The sequence below is a fragment of the Azolla caroliniana genome, unplaced genomic scaffold (genome assembly GCF_043228905.1).
Source record: "Azolla caroliniana isolate FFs.n. ecotype wild unplaced genomic scaffold, voAzoCaro1.0.p SCAF_3, whole genome shotgun sequence".
In the NCBI taxonomy this organism is placed as follows: domain Eukaryota; kingdom Viridiplantae; phylum Streptophyta; class Polypodiopsida; order Salviniales; family Salviniaceae; genus Azolla; species Azolla caroliniana.
The window spans coordinates 1,139,747-1,157,099 of NW_028230438.1; the positions used below are offsets into that span (position 1 = coordinate 1,139,747).

Consider the following 17,353-nt stretch of genomic DNA (forward strand, 5'->3'; position numbering starts at 1 on the left):
ATGCAGTGTAAACTGGTCAGGAAAGGGAAAGTGTTTAATTTGCCTATAACACACATCCATCGGCCCCCTATTGATGAAAACACAGGACGAAGACCACTTGAGATTAGAGAGCCACACCGAATGCATGTTCAAAATCTCAAGAAAAAAATGAAAATTAATCCACATGCTACCGTTGTGCCTTTTATTGTTATGGTGGATCCTGAAGAATGTGAAACCATTGAAGATTTCGATATAAGAAAGCATGATCAATATAATTACTTTGTCATTGGTGGATCGCATTCGGTGGAGGCACGTCGACAACTTGTGAGAGAACATCCAATGACTTTCTTCTTCAAGTATGCCGAGTGCAAAATTTACGTGGGTCTCACAACTAAAGAGGCAAAGTTGTTGGCATGGGACCACAATAACGATAATGACTATAGGAAAAAAATGTCATCGATTGAGCGTATAAGGTTCTTCCACCACGAGTATTTGGACGTCAAACAAAAGTTTGGTGTGAAGCCACATCCAGGCCTACGACGTCAATGCTTGCATGAAGTCAGCATTGTGGTAGATGATAATGTTAAGTCGGATGGTCTTCGAAAATATGAGTCTTGGTTTCAACTAGCCTTTAGAGATGGAGAAGTATGGGACCTACAAGATCAAATCTTCTCAATGTGGGAGAATAAGGAGGTCAAGGGTCAACGACAAAAGAAATGTAAGGTAGACCCTCAAGTAGAATTAAAGTCACAAGCAACCAAGAAAATTGATTTGACAATTGAAGAAGCGGCTGACAACATGAAGCTGTCTTTGTGGAGAGCGATGCAAGGTATTAAGGACAAGCAAGTTCTTGTGTCTGTTTTGTCAAGGGTTGTGGCCAAAGATTTAAGCGTTGAAGAACTGGTCTTTGAGTTCAATAAGTAAGTCTTTCAAATACTGATATTGAAGTCAATATGGTGCAATTGAAAGTTCTAATCTCATTTTCTAATTTCACAATCATAAGGTGTACATGAAGATCCAAGAAGTTATGATGAAACAACTTGGATGTATAACTTGGGAACAAGTTACCGAGGATTGTCCTCTAACGTCTTCATATAAGGCGTTATCGGAGTATTTTATTGCATTCAAGGATTGGGTTAGTATTGGTGGTTTTTCATTAACCTTTCATCATATGTAGAGGTTGTATAATAAAACTTCATGTCCTATTGCTTCTATTAGAAACCATGTCATGGCAAGAAACAAGGAGAAGTTAAGGATATACACGATTTCCCGACATCCTTCCTTGCACATCTCGAGAGAGCCAGAAAAGAAAAGGATCGTCGCTTAGTCAAGGCATACGAAATGGAGGAAGATGGCTCCTTCAAAAAATTTAGCCACAAAAAAGATATTACGAGAGATCTTTACTACAATGTGTTTTGCGGCGATGTCGTTGACATGATCGAAAAAGTGCCAAAGAAGGAATATACGCTAATGATTGCGGATATTCCTTACGGATTTCGAATGGCAAGGTCATCATACGACGATGAATCGTTTAGGTTTAAACAATTGGAGAAGATGGTCAAGGATTTTGTTGAGCTAACGACTGCATCCTTGTGGAGAATAGTTGTCTTTCATAGTATGGACCAAGGGTACTTGGTAGCTCAAGCTTTGAGATCACGTTGCCATGGCATCGAGAACCTTGCATGGTAAGGATTATTTATAGGTTTCATTCACTATATTGCCTTTCTTAAGATTGTTCAATCTATTCTTAACTCGATGTAATATTTGTTATAGGATAAAAACCAATGTAAATAGAGGGCCAACCTTTCGGTTCGTTAATGCCATTGAATACATCACGGTTGGCTACTTCGATGAAATTAAGAAACAAAGAATCAAGGAGCATTCTAATGAAGTGGGAGGTTCAAATCTGCTGGTATATCCAACAGTGACACGGAAATTGCGACATGTCACCACAACAGAACGGGGACTTGTTAACCCATACCAAAAACCTCAACGACTTATGATGCGCTTGATCGAGATGTTTTTTGTCGAAGGAGACTGGATATTAGATCTCTTTTCTGGCACAAGTATTCCTCAAACTAGGGTAACGATCTTGAGATAACCAATACTGAATCTTTTTTGTTTGAGAACTAATTCTTCTTGTTACTTTCTTCACAGGAACGACGTCTACATGTGCATTGAAGCTCTTTAGAAACACAGTTGCATTGGAGAAGGACGAAGAGCAGGTTATATTTATAAACATGAGGATTAAGGCTTTGTGGGAGTGCCTAGACCAGGACGAGGAGGTCAGTGCAAAGAACCTCGTTGATACTGAAAGGTTTCAACCTGCTTCGCGAGAGTCTATTCCTCCGTTAGCCGGGGATCCGGGGGAGCTAATAGAGCTTGATGATGAGCTTATAGAAGATATTTTGTTGGCTCGGCTAACAGGGGAAGCCAATGCACGTATAGCCGAAGAGACTTCTATACAGGATGATGAAGAAAATGACATTGACGATTTGATTGCTATGTAATAGACTCTTTTAAAAACGTGAAATGTATTGTTTGGATTTCACATTATTAATACAAATTTTGGGTTTTACTTGGTGGATTCTATTCTTTATAATCTTCTATATGTTTCAATTTTATTTTTATATACTTGGTTAGTAGACTTATGACATTGGTTTCCCCGCGTGCATTGCTGACTACCAAATTTATGGAGAAACATGAATTAGTTTAAATTGAGGCTAATTTTGGTCAAAGTTTACCTTAACATAACATGGTCGTAAAATTGTTGCCATGACTGTCCATGTTGTTATTATGGATCTTTGTCTTCTATTGTTAAAATTATTATGTTTCTCTTCCATTGCTGCTTAGATTGTGTAGTGTGTTGATAATGGTTCCACTAGCGTTATCCGCATGTTTTTATACGCTTATAGTTCCACTAGCGTTATCGTTCGGAGTTTGATCCCATGTGAATTACCTAAGCAATAGAGTAGATCAATTTTAAATACAGTATGAAAGCCTTAATAGGTTTGTTATTTCCACCACATTATCCTAAAGTTCACTGTCTTACATTGTCCACAATTATATACATATGGTTTGATCCCATACGAACAAACTGAGGAATAGATTAGATCAACTTTAAATACAAGTATTAAATACTTTGATAAGTTAGTTATTCCAATCACATTATCCTAAAGTGCACTATCCTACATTGTCCACAATTACATACATGCAAGTATGGGTCAAAGTATAAATTATAACTCATTTTATTAGTATGGTTAGAAGTACACCTCATATTTTTGTAGCACTTACCAAATTAATATAAGTCTTTAACTTAGTGTTTCTCATGTCGCACATTAGTGACATATTGAGCCATTGTTGAACTTTATTATGCCTACATTAACTTATCAACACGTCCAAACTTGCATGATTTCTAATGATCTCCACTCGTAGACCTATCATGTTTTTTTATATTTGCAAATTCTAATCAAGTTGTGGAACATGTGATACTAGTGCATTCAATTTTTGTAGAGAGGGTATATTTGGATAGTTTCAAGAAGTTTCTACAAGTGGAATGCGCAATCCTTCCACTTGTGAACGCGAACGTGTTCAAAGTCCAACTCATTTCATTGTCCAAAGCAAACTCAAGGGATTGCATTGATTCTTGTTCACACATGCGCAACACCCACTTCCTAACATAATTTGGAAGCTAATAGAAAGAATATGGCATGTCGGGTAATATTGTACAAATCAAGAATGAGAGGGAAACAACTTCTAAACTCTATATATTGATGGGAGGATGGCATCGAGGTTGAGATTGAAGCACTTGTGCCGAGTAATATTGGACTAATCAATAGAGTTAACTCTTTGAGGATATATGGATTATGCAACGAAGGACTTCAAATACTCAATGACATGGTGGAAGATGGTCAATGAAAGTCCAAAAGTTTGTGAGGTGGCTCTCTTACATGTGGTGACACGAGAGGCTAATCATAAACGTACAATTGATAATTTTAGTAAGGGTGGTGATGCTTGCTATATTACAAAAACGTGATCATATGGTTAGGGATGATGATATTAATCATGATTGTGATGTGGTTAATGATGTGAATGCATATGATGATGAGATTGGGAATGTACTTGACAATGTCGTATTTTGGAAGATTTTATTTATTTTTTTTTTCATCTTAGTATATTACTTGAAAAGTCTACATAAGAAAAACAGAAGGAGACATTTCATCTCACTTCTTTTTGTAAGATACAAAAGCTAGTACATCTTATGATACAGATGATGTCATATATGTAGAAGAATTATGATAATATGGTTTGGGATGATGATGTTAAATACACTAATATGGTTTAGGGTTGTGTATGATGATTTGAGTGTAGGTGATGATGGTGATATGGTTATGCTTCAGTATAACAGATAAGTTTATGGATGTGAATAATGTTGTGAGTGCATGGAAAGGTAATGTTGTGACTGTATTTGATAGTGATGTGGTTTGGAAGAATGATATGGACTTTGAAATAGATAAAAGTGTGTGGGAATAACTTGAATTGTAAGAATGTGGTTTATGATGTGTTTCATGGAGGTGGATGAGAGCAATAAGGAGCAATGTGTGTTTGTTAATAATGTGATTTGGGAGGATGATATGGGCTTCATTATGATGATGAAGGTATCAAGGGGAACACAAACACCGGGACATTTGAAACAGGTAATATGTCGCATTTTGAGAACTGTCCATCAAAAAATGACACAAATTAGGGTGATTCACAAAAAGGACCCAAAAATGACCCAAAATGACCCAAAAATATATTGATTTTTAACATGTACGGAAATTTAAGTGTTCAAAAAAATGCCTAAATAATGGACATGCCAAACTTACAAATGAATGTCCAAAATGACTAACCCCAATATTTATAGAAATTCTGAATCCAAATCTTGATGTGCAATACAATATTTATAGTTAACGTATCAGGACAATCATTTTTCAAGTTTATGTCATCATCTTCATACCCATTAGATGAACTAGTACGAGTTTATGAGGTCTCATCCTCATCACCAATGACAACTAATGCATTGTGTTGATCCAATTGCAATCCAACCTCATCGAGTTTATGAGTCATGCTTCTTGTTTGTCTTTTTGTTGTGTCTGAAGCCACATTCCAGATCCTCTTTTAGTATCTTCATTGTGGTCTGTCACAGATAACTTGTTTTGGTCAAAGATAAGTCATACACTAATATATAAACATTATCCAATGTAAGAGTAGATGTGCTTGATGCATCTTTCCTCCTCACTTTTTGGTTATGATATTTCATTATGTACTTTCCATTTACAAGATTAGATTATGTGAGAGAAGCTTTCTACCAAAATCAGTAGAATCTAAAAAATGTCTTAAAGATGTTTTCCATTTTTCTTAGATTCTCATAGTAAGCCTTTGATGTCATACAGAAATCCGATTCATCCCATCTAGATTTGACGCAACATGTCGAATTTTACTCTACACATCTAGAATTGGATATAATGCATCAGATTCCTGTAAGTCTTGGATTTTTTTTTAAAAATTCCATTAAAAAAATACTCTTACATTTTAATGCATTGCATTGAATTCTAGCTACATAGACTAAAATATGATACATTGCATGGATTTCCCGAAAATACATAAAAAAATACAAATTGAAAAAATAAAACATTTTCCCATAAATAAATAAATAAACATTTTTTATTTTACTCGTAAATAAATAAATAAAAATTGACAAATTAGATTTAAATGGAAATCCAATTCTGTGCATCGGATTCAATTGAAAATCCAATTTCTCTTATTTTTTTGAAAATTTTCTTATTTTTTGAATTGTTTTTGAATTTGTTTTTATTTTTCCCATAAAAAAATAAATAAAAATTTAAAAAATGGATTTTCAACGGAAATCCGATGCATTGCATCGGATTTTGGTTGAAAGTCCACTTTTACGTATTTTTTTCCAAATTTGCTTTTTTTTTTGAATTTTTTTGAATTTTTTTTTAATTTTTTCTATAAAAAATAAATAAATATTGAAAAAATAGATTTTCAATGGAAATCCGATGCACTGCATCGTATTTCTGTAGAAAATCCACTTTTTCTTATTTTTTTCCAAATTTTCATAGTTTTTAGAATTTTTTTGGTATTTTGTTTGTCTATTTTCTCATAAATAGCTATATAGAAATTGAAAAAATGAATTTTCAAAGGAAATCCGATGCATTGCATCGGATTTCTATTGAAAGTCCACTTTTTGCTATTTGTTACCAAATTTTCATATTTTAAAATATTTTTTTGTATTTTTTAAATGTTTTTTCATTTTTTCACATAAATAAATAAATAAAAATTGCAAAAAATGGATGTTCAACAGAAATCCGATGCACTACATCAAATTTCTATTGAAAATCCATTTTGTCTTATTTGTTTCCAATTTTTCAGATATTTTGAATTTGTTTTTGAATTTGTTTTGAATTTTTTTTGTTTTTATCATAAATAAATATATAGGAATTGAAAAAAATGGATTTTCAACGGAAATCCGATGCACTGCATCGGATTTCCATTGAAAGTCCACTTTTTCTTGTTTGTTTACAAATTTTCTTATTTGTTTATATTTTTCTCTAAAAAAGTGTTAAAAATAAACAAATTGTGATTTTCTCCATTTAAAATGATGTGTTTTCAACGGGAATCCGATGCAGTGCATCGGATTCCCGTTGAAAACAGATCATTTTCAACTGGATTTTCAATGAAAATCCGATGCACTGCATCGGATTTCCATTCAAAATCACTGAGTTTCGACAGAAATCCGATGCAATGCATCGGATTCCGTTGAAAGTCCAATATTTTTCTTATGTTTTTTCATAAAACATTAATTTGCAATTGAAATCCGACTCAATGGTTCAGATTTTGTTGAAAATGTAATATTTTTTTATTATCTCATTGTTTTATGAAAAACCTAAAAGAAATTTGGATTTTTAATTGAAATTTGATGTAGTGCATTAGATTTCAGTTGGAAATCCACTTTTTTAATATATTTTTATTTATTTTTTGAAAAAATGAAAAACAATTGAAAAGAAAGAGGATTGCCAGCTAAAATCTGATTCAATGCATCAATGTCTAGCTGTATAGACTACGATCTAATGTAGTGTATCGGATTTCAGTTGAAAAGCCGTTTATTATTTTTTTATATGGAAAATAAATAAATAAATAACATTGGAAAAAGAAAAAAGAAAAATGGATTTTCGACTCTAATACAACACATTGCATTAGATTCTAGCTATATATACTAAAATATAATGTAGTGCATAGTATTTTAGCTGAAAATCCATTTTTTATTTTTTAATGGAAAAAATTTTAAAAATTACAAAAAAAAAAAACTTGGATTTTCAACTGAAATCTAGTGCATCGCATTGGATTCCAATTAAAAATCCAAGATTTTTTATTTTTTCAAATTTTATTGTTTCAAATTTTCAATGAGTTTTAGATTAGTTTTCTGACACAGGTATATAATATAAAACTTACATCATTTTAGATTAACGTTATATTCTATTCTTCAGTTTGATGTTACCTGTGCAATTTCATTCTACTGTCATGTACTACTAAAACATACGCCTTAAAGATTATCAGGAACTCTATTGCATTAGAGAAGGACCTTGAGCAAGTTAATGTCATCAAAATGAGGATCCAAGGTATCTGGGGTTGTCCTGATCAAGACCAAGAAGTTGGGGCAAAGCATATCAATAAAACTTAGATGTTCCAAATGACTTTTAGAAAACTTGTGGAACTATAGATGAAGACGCAGGGCAACTTGTTGAAATAGAAGACATTTCAGAGTCTGAACATACTAACAATTCAACTTAGCATACTAACGAAGCCAATGAGGACAATCCTGATGAAAGAGCTAATCCTGAGTAGACGGCTTTACCAGACTTATTATTCGATTGATGGTTATGGCTTATTGTAAATTTTGAACAATATGAATTGTTAAATTTTGACGTAATATATAAGTTGGGCTTACTTATAATTTTCGTGTAACAATCATTGAACTTAGAAATTAAGTATACTTGTATGTGTACATGTTATCTAAACTCTCCTTTATCATTTGGGGTATATCGGAGATAAGTTTATACTCTATCATTTACTCGTATGATTGGAATGTTATTGTAGACTAGTTTATTTATACATTGACAGTGTCATGTATCACGTGTCAATGGAAATTTTCTCTTGACATAGTAGCATCTCTTAATTGCAAGGTTCACAATTTGCTTTAAGATGTATTATATTTAAATATACACACATAATTAGAAGAAGTCACTTATTCAATGGGGCATGCTTTTTAGAATATGCACAAGGACCCGTGTTACTATTATACTTGTGTTGACAAATACACCCCTGTCTAAGATTTGGACAAAAACATGGTAGATAGAATATACGTCGGATGATTTTGTTGACGTGATATTAGTTAGTTCTTTTTTTCGCTATGTTTTCATAAACCACATACACATGCGTTGTGCCTTGTTGAAATTCTGCTTAAATAAGGCATTTTTTAACATCTCACTAAGATATGAAAAAGAGAATGCGACATATTACCTGTTTCAAATGACCCAGTGTTCACAATGTTTTAGGATATTTGTAGTAGGTTTACCGTGGATGATGGTTTCGTGATGGTGATAATTGTGTCAAAAAGAACAAGCATAATTGTTTTTATAACGTCAAAGTTAATAAGAGTATATTTCGTAAGGGTAAGGGTGTGATTTAAGATGTGTTGTATATTTGTTTTGTTAATGTAGGTAATATTGACAATAATTGTAGGGATAACAATGATATGGTTTATGATGATGTGAGAGCAAGTCTACCGGTTAATGATGCAATGTGGCGGGAAGATCACAATTTTGTGTATTGGTGGTGGTTGCCATGTTGACCATTGGAAAAATGGAATATTCCAAGTGTAGACCCTTAGGAAGTGCATATTGTTGGTTTTGCACTCTGGAATTCTTTGTTAGCTTAAATATTAGAGTGTTGACCCTTGGAAGAGCATAACAAGGTTAAGTACCCATTATGATTTGGTTCACGTTTCTCAGTTATAATGTCTTGGCATGATCTATTGGTATAAATTTCAAATGATCGAGATTGAATATTCCATGAGATATTGAGAACATCGCTCAATTGTGGTACCATTGTAATGAGTGTTTTTTCAGACACATTTATTAATAGAATTGTGTGCATCGACGAAAAAGACACATATATCATATTGACATTTATTCGACAATATTTCAAGGAATTTATAAAAACGCACCAAGGTATCGGGTAAAATTACCGGTTTCCAATTCTTGTTGTGGGTAAGCGAATTATAGATCATATATTTCCCCATGAACATACATATTGGCACTACAATTATCTAATACGATATGGGATTAATGTCAAACTTCAGGGAGTATATAATTTGAAGGTATGGTGGGATAAGGAATATAACTATGTTGGGCCACCCTAAATGCTTGGTTGATAGGCCCATACCTGGATTAACTTTTGGGAATGCTAGCGAAGAAGTGTTGAATTGACCTGCAAATTAGATATTGATTTAGTTGACATTGATGATCAGGTGATTTCCTTTGTAAATGAGAGGAAAAGGGTATATGATTCAAGGTAAGCCATAAGAGACATACACATACACACACCCACAGACACACATAGATGGCACTAATTTGGAGATTGGCAGCTATGGTGAGCCTTGTGCTTGTGATCATTTCTGCGATAGATGCTGCCGAAGGCAATGATAATGCATGGAATGATGCCAAGGTTTTGAATGAGTTCGAGAAATGGATGAAGAAATTCGGTAAGGACAAAGTTTACGGATCGGACCCCATCCGAAAGCTCAAGAGATTCAAGAGATTCAAGGATAATCTTCTATACATGATGAGCCACAACAACATCTCTTCTTCTTCTTCCTTCTTGCTCGGGCTCAACCACTTTGCCGATCTGAGCTTTGACGAGGCGGTCGCAACCTTCCTCATTGGGCGGGAGGGGTCCGATGGCAAAACACCCGGCGATAACAAGACCTCCAACAAGACCTCCACTAATCAGCAGGCGCCGGACAGTGCTACATTCTGCAATCCTGCCTCGCTCCCTACAAATTTTGATTGGCGATCGCGAGCCGTCGTTACTCCAATCAAAGATCAAGGACAATGTGGTAATGAAATCTTTATCTATCTATCTATCTATCTATCTATCTCATTCATGGGTGCACACACACATACACTACACACAACAAGTCCAATTGGGTTCTAGGTTAATCCATATCATAAACTCCAAGCTTCGTCTATGCATCAAAGCTAGATAGACCCTAATGCTAAGTGTTATGTACCCTCAATTATACAGGAAGTTGTTGGGCATTCAGCAGTGTGGCCACAATAGAGAGCGCGTATGCGATCAGGACGGGTAAACTCTTCCGCCTCTCCGAACAAGAGGTCGTTAGTTGCGAGACCAAGTACTCGTATGGTTGCAACGGTGGCTACAAATATTATGCTTTACAGTGGGTCATCAACAATGGAGGCATTGCCTCTGAGGCCGACTACCCTTACTTTAGTGGCAGCACGAGCACTCGCGGCATTTGCAATGTTGTCAAAGTATATCCCTCTCTATGTCTCTCTAGGCTCCCCTAGGGTTATACAACCTCTTTCTTGGCTTGGTCTAGGCTATGCAATGTGTCGTCTAACATGTATACATTATTCTTTTTCTCTCGTAGGCACGCACAAGCAAGGTGGCCAATATCTCGGCAATTTATGGTGTCCCCATGGCGAATGAAGCTGCCTTGCTATGTGCCCTTGCGCAACAGCCGATCTCTGTATCGATTTATGCGAACAATGACTTCCTCCGATATGCGAGCGGTATCTTTGATGCCGGCACGACTTGCCCTTACATGGCAGGGACATCCAATCATGTCGTAACGCTCATCGGATGGGGTCAAAATGTTAATGGTGTGAAGTATTGGATAGTGAAGAACTCTTGGGGTCCATACTGGGGAATGAATGGCTATGCTCATATTAGGAGAGGTGGAAGCATTCCACAAGGAGTTTGTGGTATCAACAACTACCCCATCTATCCTGTTGTTTAGGAGTTTGTAACATATTGTTGGCGAGGGAAATCCGAAGCATAGGAGTTTGTGTTCTCAATAATACCATGTCTATCATATCCTTTTGTTTGTTTGGTGCTGAATAATTTCAATGGATGGACATCATGGTGTTAATAATTGACCCACCCATGAGATTGTATGATATATTCATTCAAAAGGAGTTGGAGGCAAATTTGCAAGATGCATCACATTGTATTGTAAGTTCTTAATAATGTTGGTTTGGAGAATTTTGGTATTTTAAATTGACACACTGTACACATATATATAATGATGTGATATTTTATTGACAAGAGTATGGACCCCCAAGAGTTCTAAAATCGATTTGCTGATGTTTTTCGTGTCATATCGTCCAGTCTCATAATTTAATCATTGCCTCTTAATTTCAAATCCTAACCATTTCACTCATTCATTGTATTGTGTGATAAAACTTCAATGTCGTAAAAAATTATTTTCCCGTTCCAAGACCTAGCACACATGTCTAGGATTGACTTTGGAAACATCAAATTATGTTATTCTCCTTTGTATTGTTGACTTTTTAAATCAATGTTTTGCTCGGTCTCAAGATTTCACATTTAAAAGGGAGACATTATTAGTGTAATACAAGGTTAAAGAGACTCATCAGTAAGTTTGTGTGCATAGGCATTGTTACGTGAATATTCCTCTATGCATGCATCATGAAATTTTGGATTGACTTTGAGGTGTGCCAAAATTATCAAACTCAAAACATAAGTGAAAATCAATAATAAATGAAATCCAATGAAAAACAAGCTTTACACTTTTATTTGTGGTAACAAAATTCTAGCAGCTCAAATATCTAGGGCATCTGATTGGGAAAATTCATTGATGAGGAATCAAAGGAGCAATTGTGAATATGCCAATTATTAGAATTGGATTAAGCGACGAACTTAGGTGCAACCATGGCTTTGTGGTGTAGAGGAACAGGAGAGAAAAGAGGCTAGAGAGATTTGAGAGACAATCAAGAAGCCCAAGAGGGAGACAAGACACATGTCGAAACAAACATCAAGCAAGAAAATGAGTTAAAAGTTTTTATTGGCGTTAATTTGCTTGAGATAATCTAGGGGGATCATACACTATTGATGTACAATATCTATAAAATGTGGGGTTCTTCTTCTTCATGAGGACATTTTTTCTATATAATCTACATTAAAATGCTTAAGCCAATTCTACTCATGCAATTATTCAATTAATAATGAAATAATGGATTTCCTTTTTTATCCTTTCGAATGCAAAATTTTGCCTTAATTTATGCAGAACAAATTAGTGTATCGTCTTCATAATCATCATGATTATTATTGTCATTATCATCTCCATCTACTTCCTCATCATTATCATATTACGTTCATTACTATTATTTGTATTATTTCCCGCTCTCAAGGGCCTATAGTCTCTCTCCCCATCTCACATGCACATGTGGATAACCTCAACACTAATTTTCCAAAGTTGTGACAAATTACTAAAAAGACTTTTGCATAGCTTTCTTGCTCTCTTCTTGTTCTGATAAAGTCTATGTTCAATTGTTCGTTTTTCCTAGCCACAACCTTCCTCTTGAAGTATTAATAACATTTGTCAAAGGAAAGTAAGGGATATCTCATTTGTGTCATCATTGTTGTGACTTAACTCATCATACTTCGGAGGTAGAGCATGTATAAACTTAGGATGGACAAAATGCCTTATTTAGCCAATTAAACATCTCATACATGACTTTGAGGACTTTGTTATGATGGTGAACACAATTGCCTTCTCATATGCTCATATATGCTTAGAGGTCAATCGATTGTCTATATTATCTTCTCCTATATCCTCTCCCCTACATTGAACAATAACAAGAGAAAATAAGAAGAAGGGGAACCTATATTCTACTACCAAATTCCAACTTGACCAAATTCAATAAAAAAAATAGTGGAACGAGACTAGGGGACTTAAATGGCTTTTGCCACCAAATAAGGTGCCCATAAAATACATAAAACCTGAGTTTTATATTAGCCTAAGGTTTTGATCAAAGAAGTAATGTAAAGGGGCGTAGAAGAGATAACAACATAGAAATAAAGGAACATAACTCATCCGATATCATATGAGGATGCTATGAGCTTTTTGATTCATGTGAGCGCTCTTGTTTGCCCCTACATGACTTCCACCACAACTTTACTTTTTCCTTCATGTCTCTTGGCCCGAAATTCAAAACTTAGATTTTATTAGGTCATATCATAGCGTACTTCGTTGGCTTTGTTTCAACTATTTGAACTTCGAAATCCGATATCATATCAAGACGCTATGAGCTTTTTTGTTCACGTGGGCGCTCTTGTTTGCCCATGCATGACTTTTGCCACAACTTTACTTTTTGATTCATGCTTCTTGCCCTAAATTTCAAAACTTGGATTTTATTACGTCATATACTTATAGAATGGTAAAGTGTACACTTTGAATCCCATTAAGGGTAACAAAAGGGAAAAAGTTGATCACAAAATGAAAACTAAGATATATTTTTTGTGATAGTTTAGTTTGGAAGGTGGAAAAAAGAAATTATTCATTTGGTCAGTGGACTCAGGAAACATTTAAATAAAGATGGAGAGTTTATTGCTATAGTATAAGGTCTACCGTCTAACTTATACAAAAAGGAAGTTTTTAATTGGTGTGTGGGCTCTTGAAACCTTTAAATAAAGAACGAGAGGTCATTGCAAGGGATCAACATTTTACAAGAGATGCATAGGCTTTATCAAGAGACAAATGATTGCAGGATAGCAAATTGTGGGGTCACATAGGAGGTTTACAAAGACAAAGAGTGATGTGGTTGTCAATCATAGACTCTATATTCCAAAACTTAAAGATCTCATCTCGTCACTCTTTCGATTTATTTACTTTCGATCATCTTAATCTCTCATATTTGATAAATTAGCGTTAAAAATCCTTTGTATGAAAATTTATTATTGTACATTGAAATCAAGCCCTTTAGAAATCATTATAATGGTGTTCTCTATTATTTAACTCTTATTGTATTACAATCTTAAGCCCACCGGAATCTACTGTATGATGTCGAGAAATTTTCTCTACTTTATATATCTCAATTTAATGTAATCAAAAGAAGTAAAGGAACTCTTAAGTTGGATTCAATTCCCTAAGGCAACTGTCACTCGTCAAAACCTACAACCATGTGACATATCCACGAACAAAAAGAACCAACTCTACATATTTCCCAAAATACCCTTCATACACCAACACACACACACACATTCACATATACATAAAATTTACTCACACAAACATACACTTATGCCGACACATTAGCATACACATAGTTATACATATTAATAGACCCGTCCATAGTATTAGGAATCCGCAACGGTTCGGTTTAGGCTTAGCCGGTTTGACCTTATCCAAGCCAAACCGCTTAAGCCTAAACCGTTTAATGGTTCTCAAACCTGAACCGAACCGATCCCTAAACCAGTTTGGAATATTGTAACTTGATAGTTTGAAATAGATATTAACATCTCCTAAACGTAAACCTTACATATGGTTATTACCCAATAATATATGCAATGTTGGAACTCATGGAAGTATTGTATGGGAACAAATATTATTCTCATAAATGGTTAAGTAAAGACAAGTGATGAAGATCAAATAGTATGTTCCAATAAAAACAACTAAAACACTTAATGCTTTGTTTCACATTTCAATCTCTGAAGAATTAGTGAATTTAATGACGATTGAAACACATTAAAAGGATCAAAATGTCTCTATAGTACAAACAATACCACGAAAACAAAATCAATGACAAAAATTTAAAGAAAAACAAGACAAATGTCTCTTAGTTTAAAAAGGAAGAGAAAACATAAAATGAGAAAAATGTAAATGTTTACTATTCAAAAAATGTAAGAAGTCATCAATTGTCCAAGTTGGTTGTATTCCAACCATTTTCACTTGTCCAAGTACAAGTATTCAATAACATCATCATATGCCATCGTCTCTTCTAAATTGATATCTAAACTATTATAAGCATCGTTAATATCTTCATGTAGAGGAATATTTACATTGTCAAGTGAATCTAACCAAGATCGTATGCACATTTCTGCCTTGAAAGTGCATGGATGCATTGTTGTAAAATACTTAGCATAAAATACACGTACAATACGTATTCTAACTTCTTCTTTTTAAATACTTAGAATACATATTTTATAGATAAAGTACGTTAAATACTTAGAATACGTGTAGAATACTTAGAATACGTTTAGAATACTTAGAATACATGTAAAATACGTTAAATACTTCTTAAATTTTAAAGTTTTTTTTTTCAAAAAGAAGAAAATATTTTTTGAAATGATAAATACTTGCTAAATACGTAGAATACGTCAAATTTTTAGAATACGTGTAGAATACTTCAGAGTATTCTAAAACGTACTCTAAACGCAGAATACGCGTTTTTTAACAACTATGCATGAATGCAACCAGTGTCTATCTTCAAAGTTATCACGAGCTTCGGAGTTAGCTTCCTCTAATGACACCGATGAAGTTGGAATTGTTAAATAATCACATGCCATTTTGTACATCCTTGGAAAAGTAGATGTGTTTTAAACGACCAAAAAAGATAGTGTTAAAATGTGTTTCTTAATTACCAACAATAGCAACAAATGTGTTTAATAAAACATGATGCAATATTGATGAAACCTATTGGTAAACCACCAATGTAGAGGGTCAAGTATGGTAGTCTTGGATTGTGGAAGCTTCAAGAAATCTTCAATTTCTGACCAAACTGATGACATGAGATTTCTCATTGTTGATACACCAAAACTCCATATATTCAAATTGAGATCCTTCACATTAGGATCATGATATTCCGTTGTTAAAACAGTTTGCACCAACTCTACATCGAGGTCTCTCTCAATTGGATTTGTTGGTTTTAGAACTCTACATCCAAACATAAGACACTATTAGTAAGAAAAAAAGATTAAAAAGGGGAAAATTGCAATTAAAAAACATTACCGAGGGTCAAGAAACATTGCGATTCGAGATGGAACAGATTTCAAGGATTCTTGGTACTTCATTAGGTATTGTAGGCATTTGGTACTAGCCTCATGTTGCACTTGAAGAGTAATCTTCTCAGAGGGTGAATCAACGGAGTTCATATCCATAGATATATACTTATTACAATGTGATAATATGTGGTTGAATGCAAGCGCTACTAGTGAGAGGGTAGGGTACTTTGACCCACTCAAATAATTACAAATTTTAGCAAGCACAAGCAACCATTGTTCCATACTTTGTATATGATTCCAATCTTCTATGAAGAGTGTATGGTCAACGACTCATTAACAATGGCCTTGTCATTCGTGGTACAAATCAAGACATCTCTTAACTTTAGGGATTGTTGATACATAATTAGAGTTGAATTCCATCTAGTAATGTAATCTAGACACGAAGGTTCATGTTCCCCATTCTCATGCATGGTTTTTGAATATTTTTTAAATATATCTCTACTCACATTACTTGTATGTATAGAATGTAATGTCTTCCTTAGCTTCATAGTAGAAGGATTAATAGCTTCTAATGTAGACTTTAGACCCAAGTTGATATGTATGTACCATGCATCTTAACATATGTGATGATTGTAAAATCTCTTGTCCAAGATGGCAAAGTAATAATTGAGCCAATTCTTTTGATGCAACTAGAGATTCACTAGCACCATTAGAAGTTGTAGATAGAATACGTGAAGAGATATTAAATGACTTTAGATGCGCGAATAAAGCTTTTCCGACACGTTTTCCTACCCCATCTCCCAAAAAGACATCTAGAAAGTCTAAGAGCACACTAGTCGGCTTACTAGACTCCAAAGGGACCCAATGTAATGTCAATGGGATAAAATCCTTTGAAACTATTATTCATCCACACATCATAAGTTATAGCATATCTAAAACTTTGTGAGGACAAATAATTAATAACTAAATGACGAAGAACAACATACATTCGTAACACTAATCTTTTAAGTGTACGAGTTGATTTAAGTTGATAATTGGGCAAGACATCATGCATTAATCTTTTAAAACTAGAAGACTCAATATGTGCATGAGGTAGCATTGATGAAAGTATATAATCTAACAATAGTACTATCAAATTTCTTCTCTTGAGTACGAGATATAGCTACTGTAGATGTAGATGCATCTATTTGAGTTTGGACAAGAACACTGCTAGAAGCTTGTGGTTGTGACGTGCTATTACTATTATGCCTATCTAATAAATGCT

The 17,353-nt window shown here is 34.2% G+C and overlaps 2 protein-coding genes, 1 long non-coding RNA gene and 1 pseudogene across 4 annotated transcripts in view; 2 read left to right on the forward strand and 2 right to left on the reverse strand.

Moving 5' to 3' along the window:
- Positions 1 to 17,353, reverse strand: part of LOC147865759 (cytochrome P450 716B1-like) — a 44,098-nt pseudogene that overhangs the window by 22,839 nt on the left and 3,906 nt on the right. The gene's annotated exons all lie outside the window — the stretch shown is intronic.
- Positions 1 to 17,353, forward strand: part of LOC147865760 (uncharacterized) — a 52,909-nt gene that overhangs the window by 21,237 nt on the left and 14,319 nt on the right. The window lies entirely within an intron of this gene.
- LOC147865761 (cytochrome P450 716B1-like) overlaps positions 1 to 17,353 on the reverse strand; it is a 36,284-nt gene that overhangs the window by 15,054 nt on the left and 3,877 nt on the right. The gene's annotated exons all lie outside the window — the stretch shown is intronic.
- On the forward strand, positions 9,615 to 11,178 carry LOC147865762 (cysteine proteinase COT44-like). The gene is made up of 3 exons (XM_087316117.1): positions 9,615 to 10,159; positions 10,348 to 10,595; positions 10,715 to 11,178. The coding sequence occupies exons 1-3, from the start codon at positions 9,664 to 9,666 to the stop codon at positions 11,081 to 11,083; spliced, it is 1,113 nt and encodes a 370-aa protein (XP_087172243.1). The 5' UTR covers positions 9,615 to 9,663; the 3' UTR covers positions 11,084 to 11,178.

What these genes read in the sequence shown, in the direction of transcription:
- LOC147865762 (XM_087316117.1), top strand. Translation starts at nt 9,664, where the DNA reads ATGGCACTAATTTGGAGATTGGCAGCTATGGTGAGCCTTGTGCTTGTG. An exon ending in CAAAGATCAAGGACAATGTG is followed by an intron (nt 10,160 to 10,347) that starts GTAATGAAATCT and finishes TCAATTATACAG; the next exon opens with GAAGTTGTTGGGCATTCAGC. An exon ending in GCATTTGCAATGTTGTCAAA is followed by an intron (nt 10,596 to 10,714) that starts GTATATCCCTCT and finishes TTTCTCTCGTAG; the next exon opens with GCACGCACAAGCAAGGTGGC.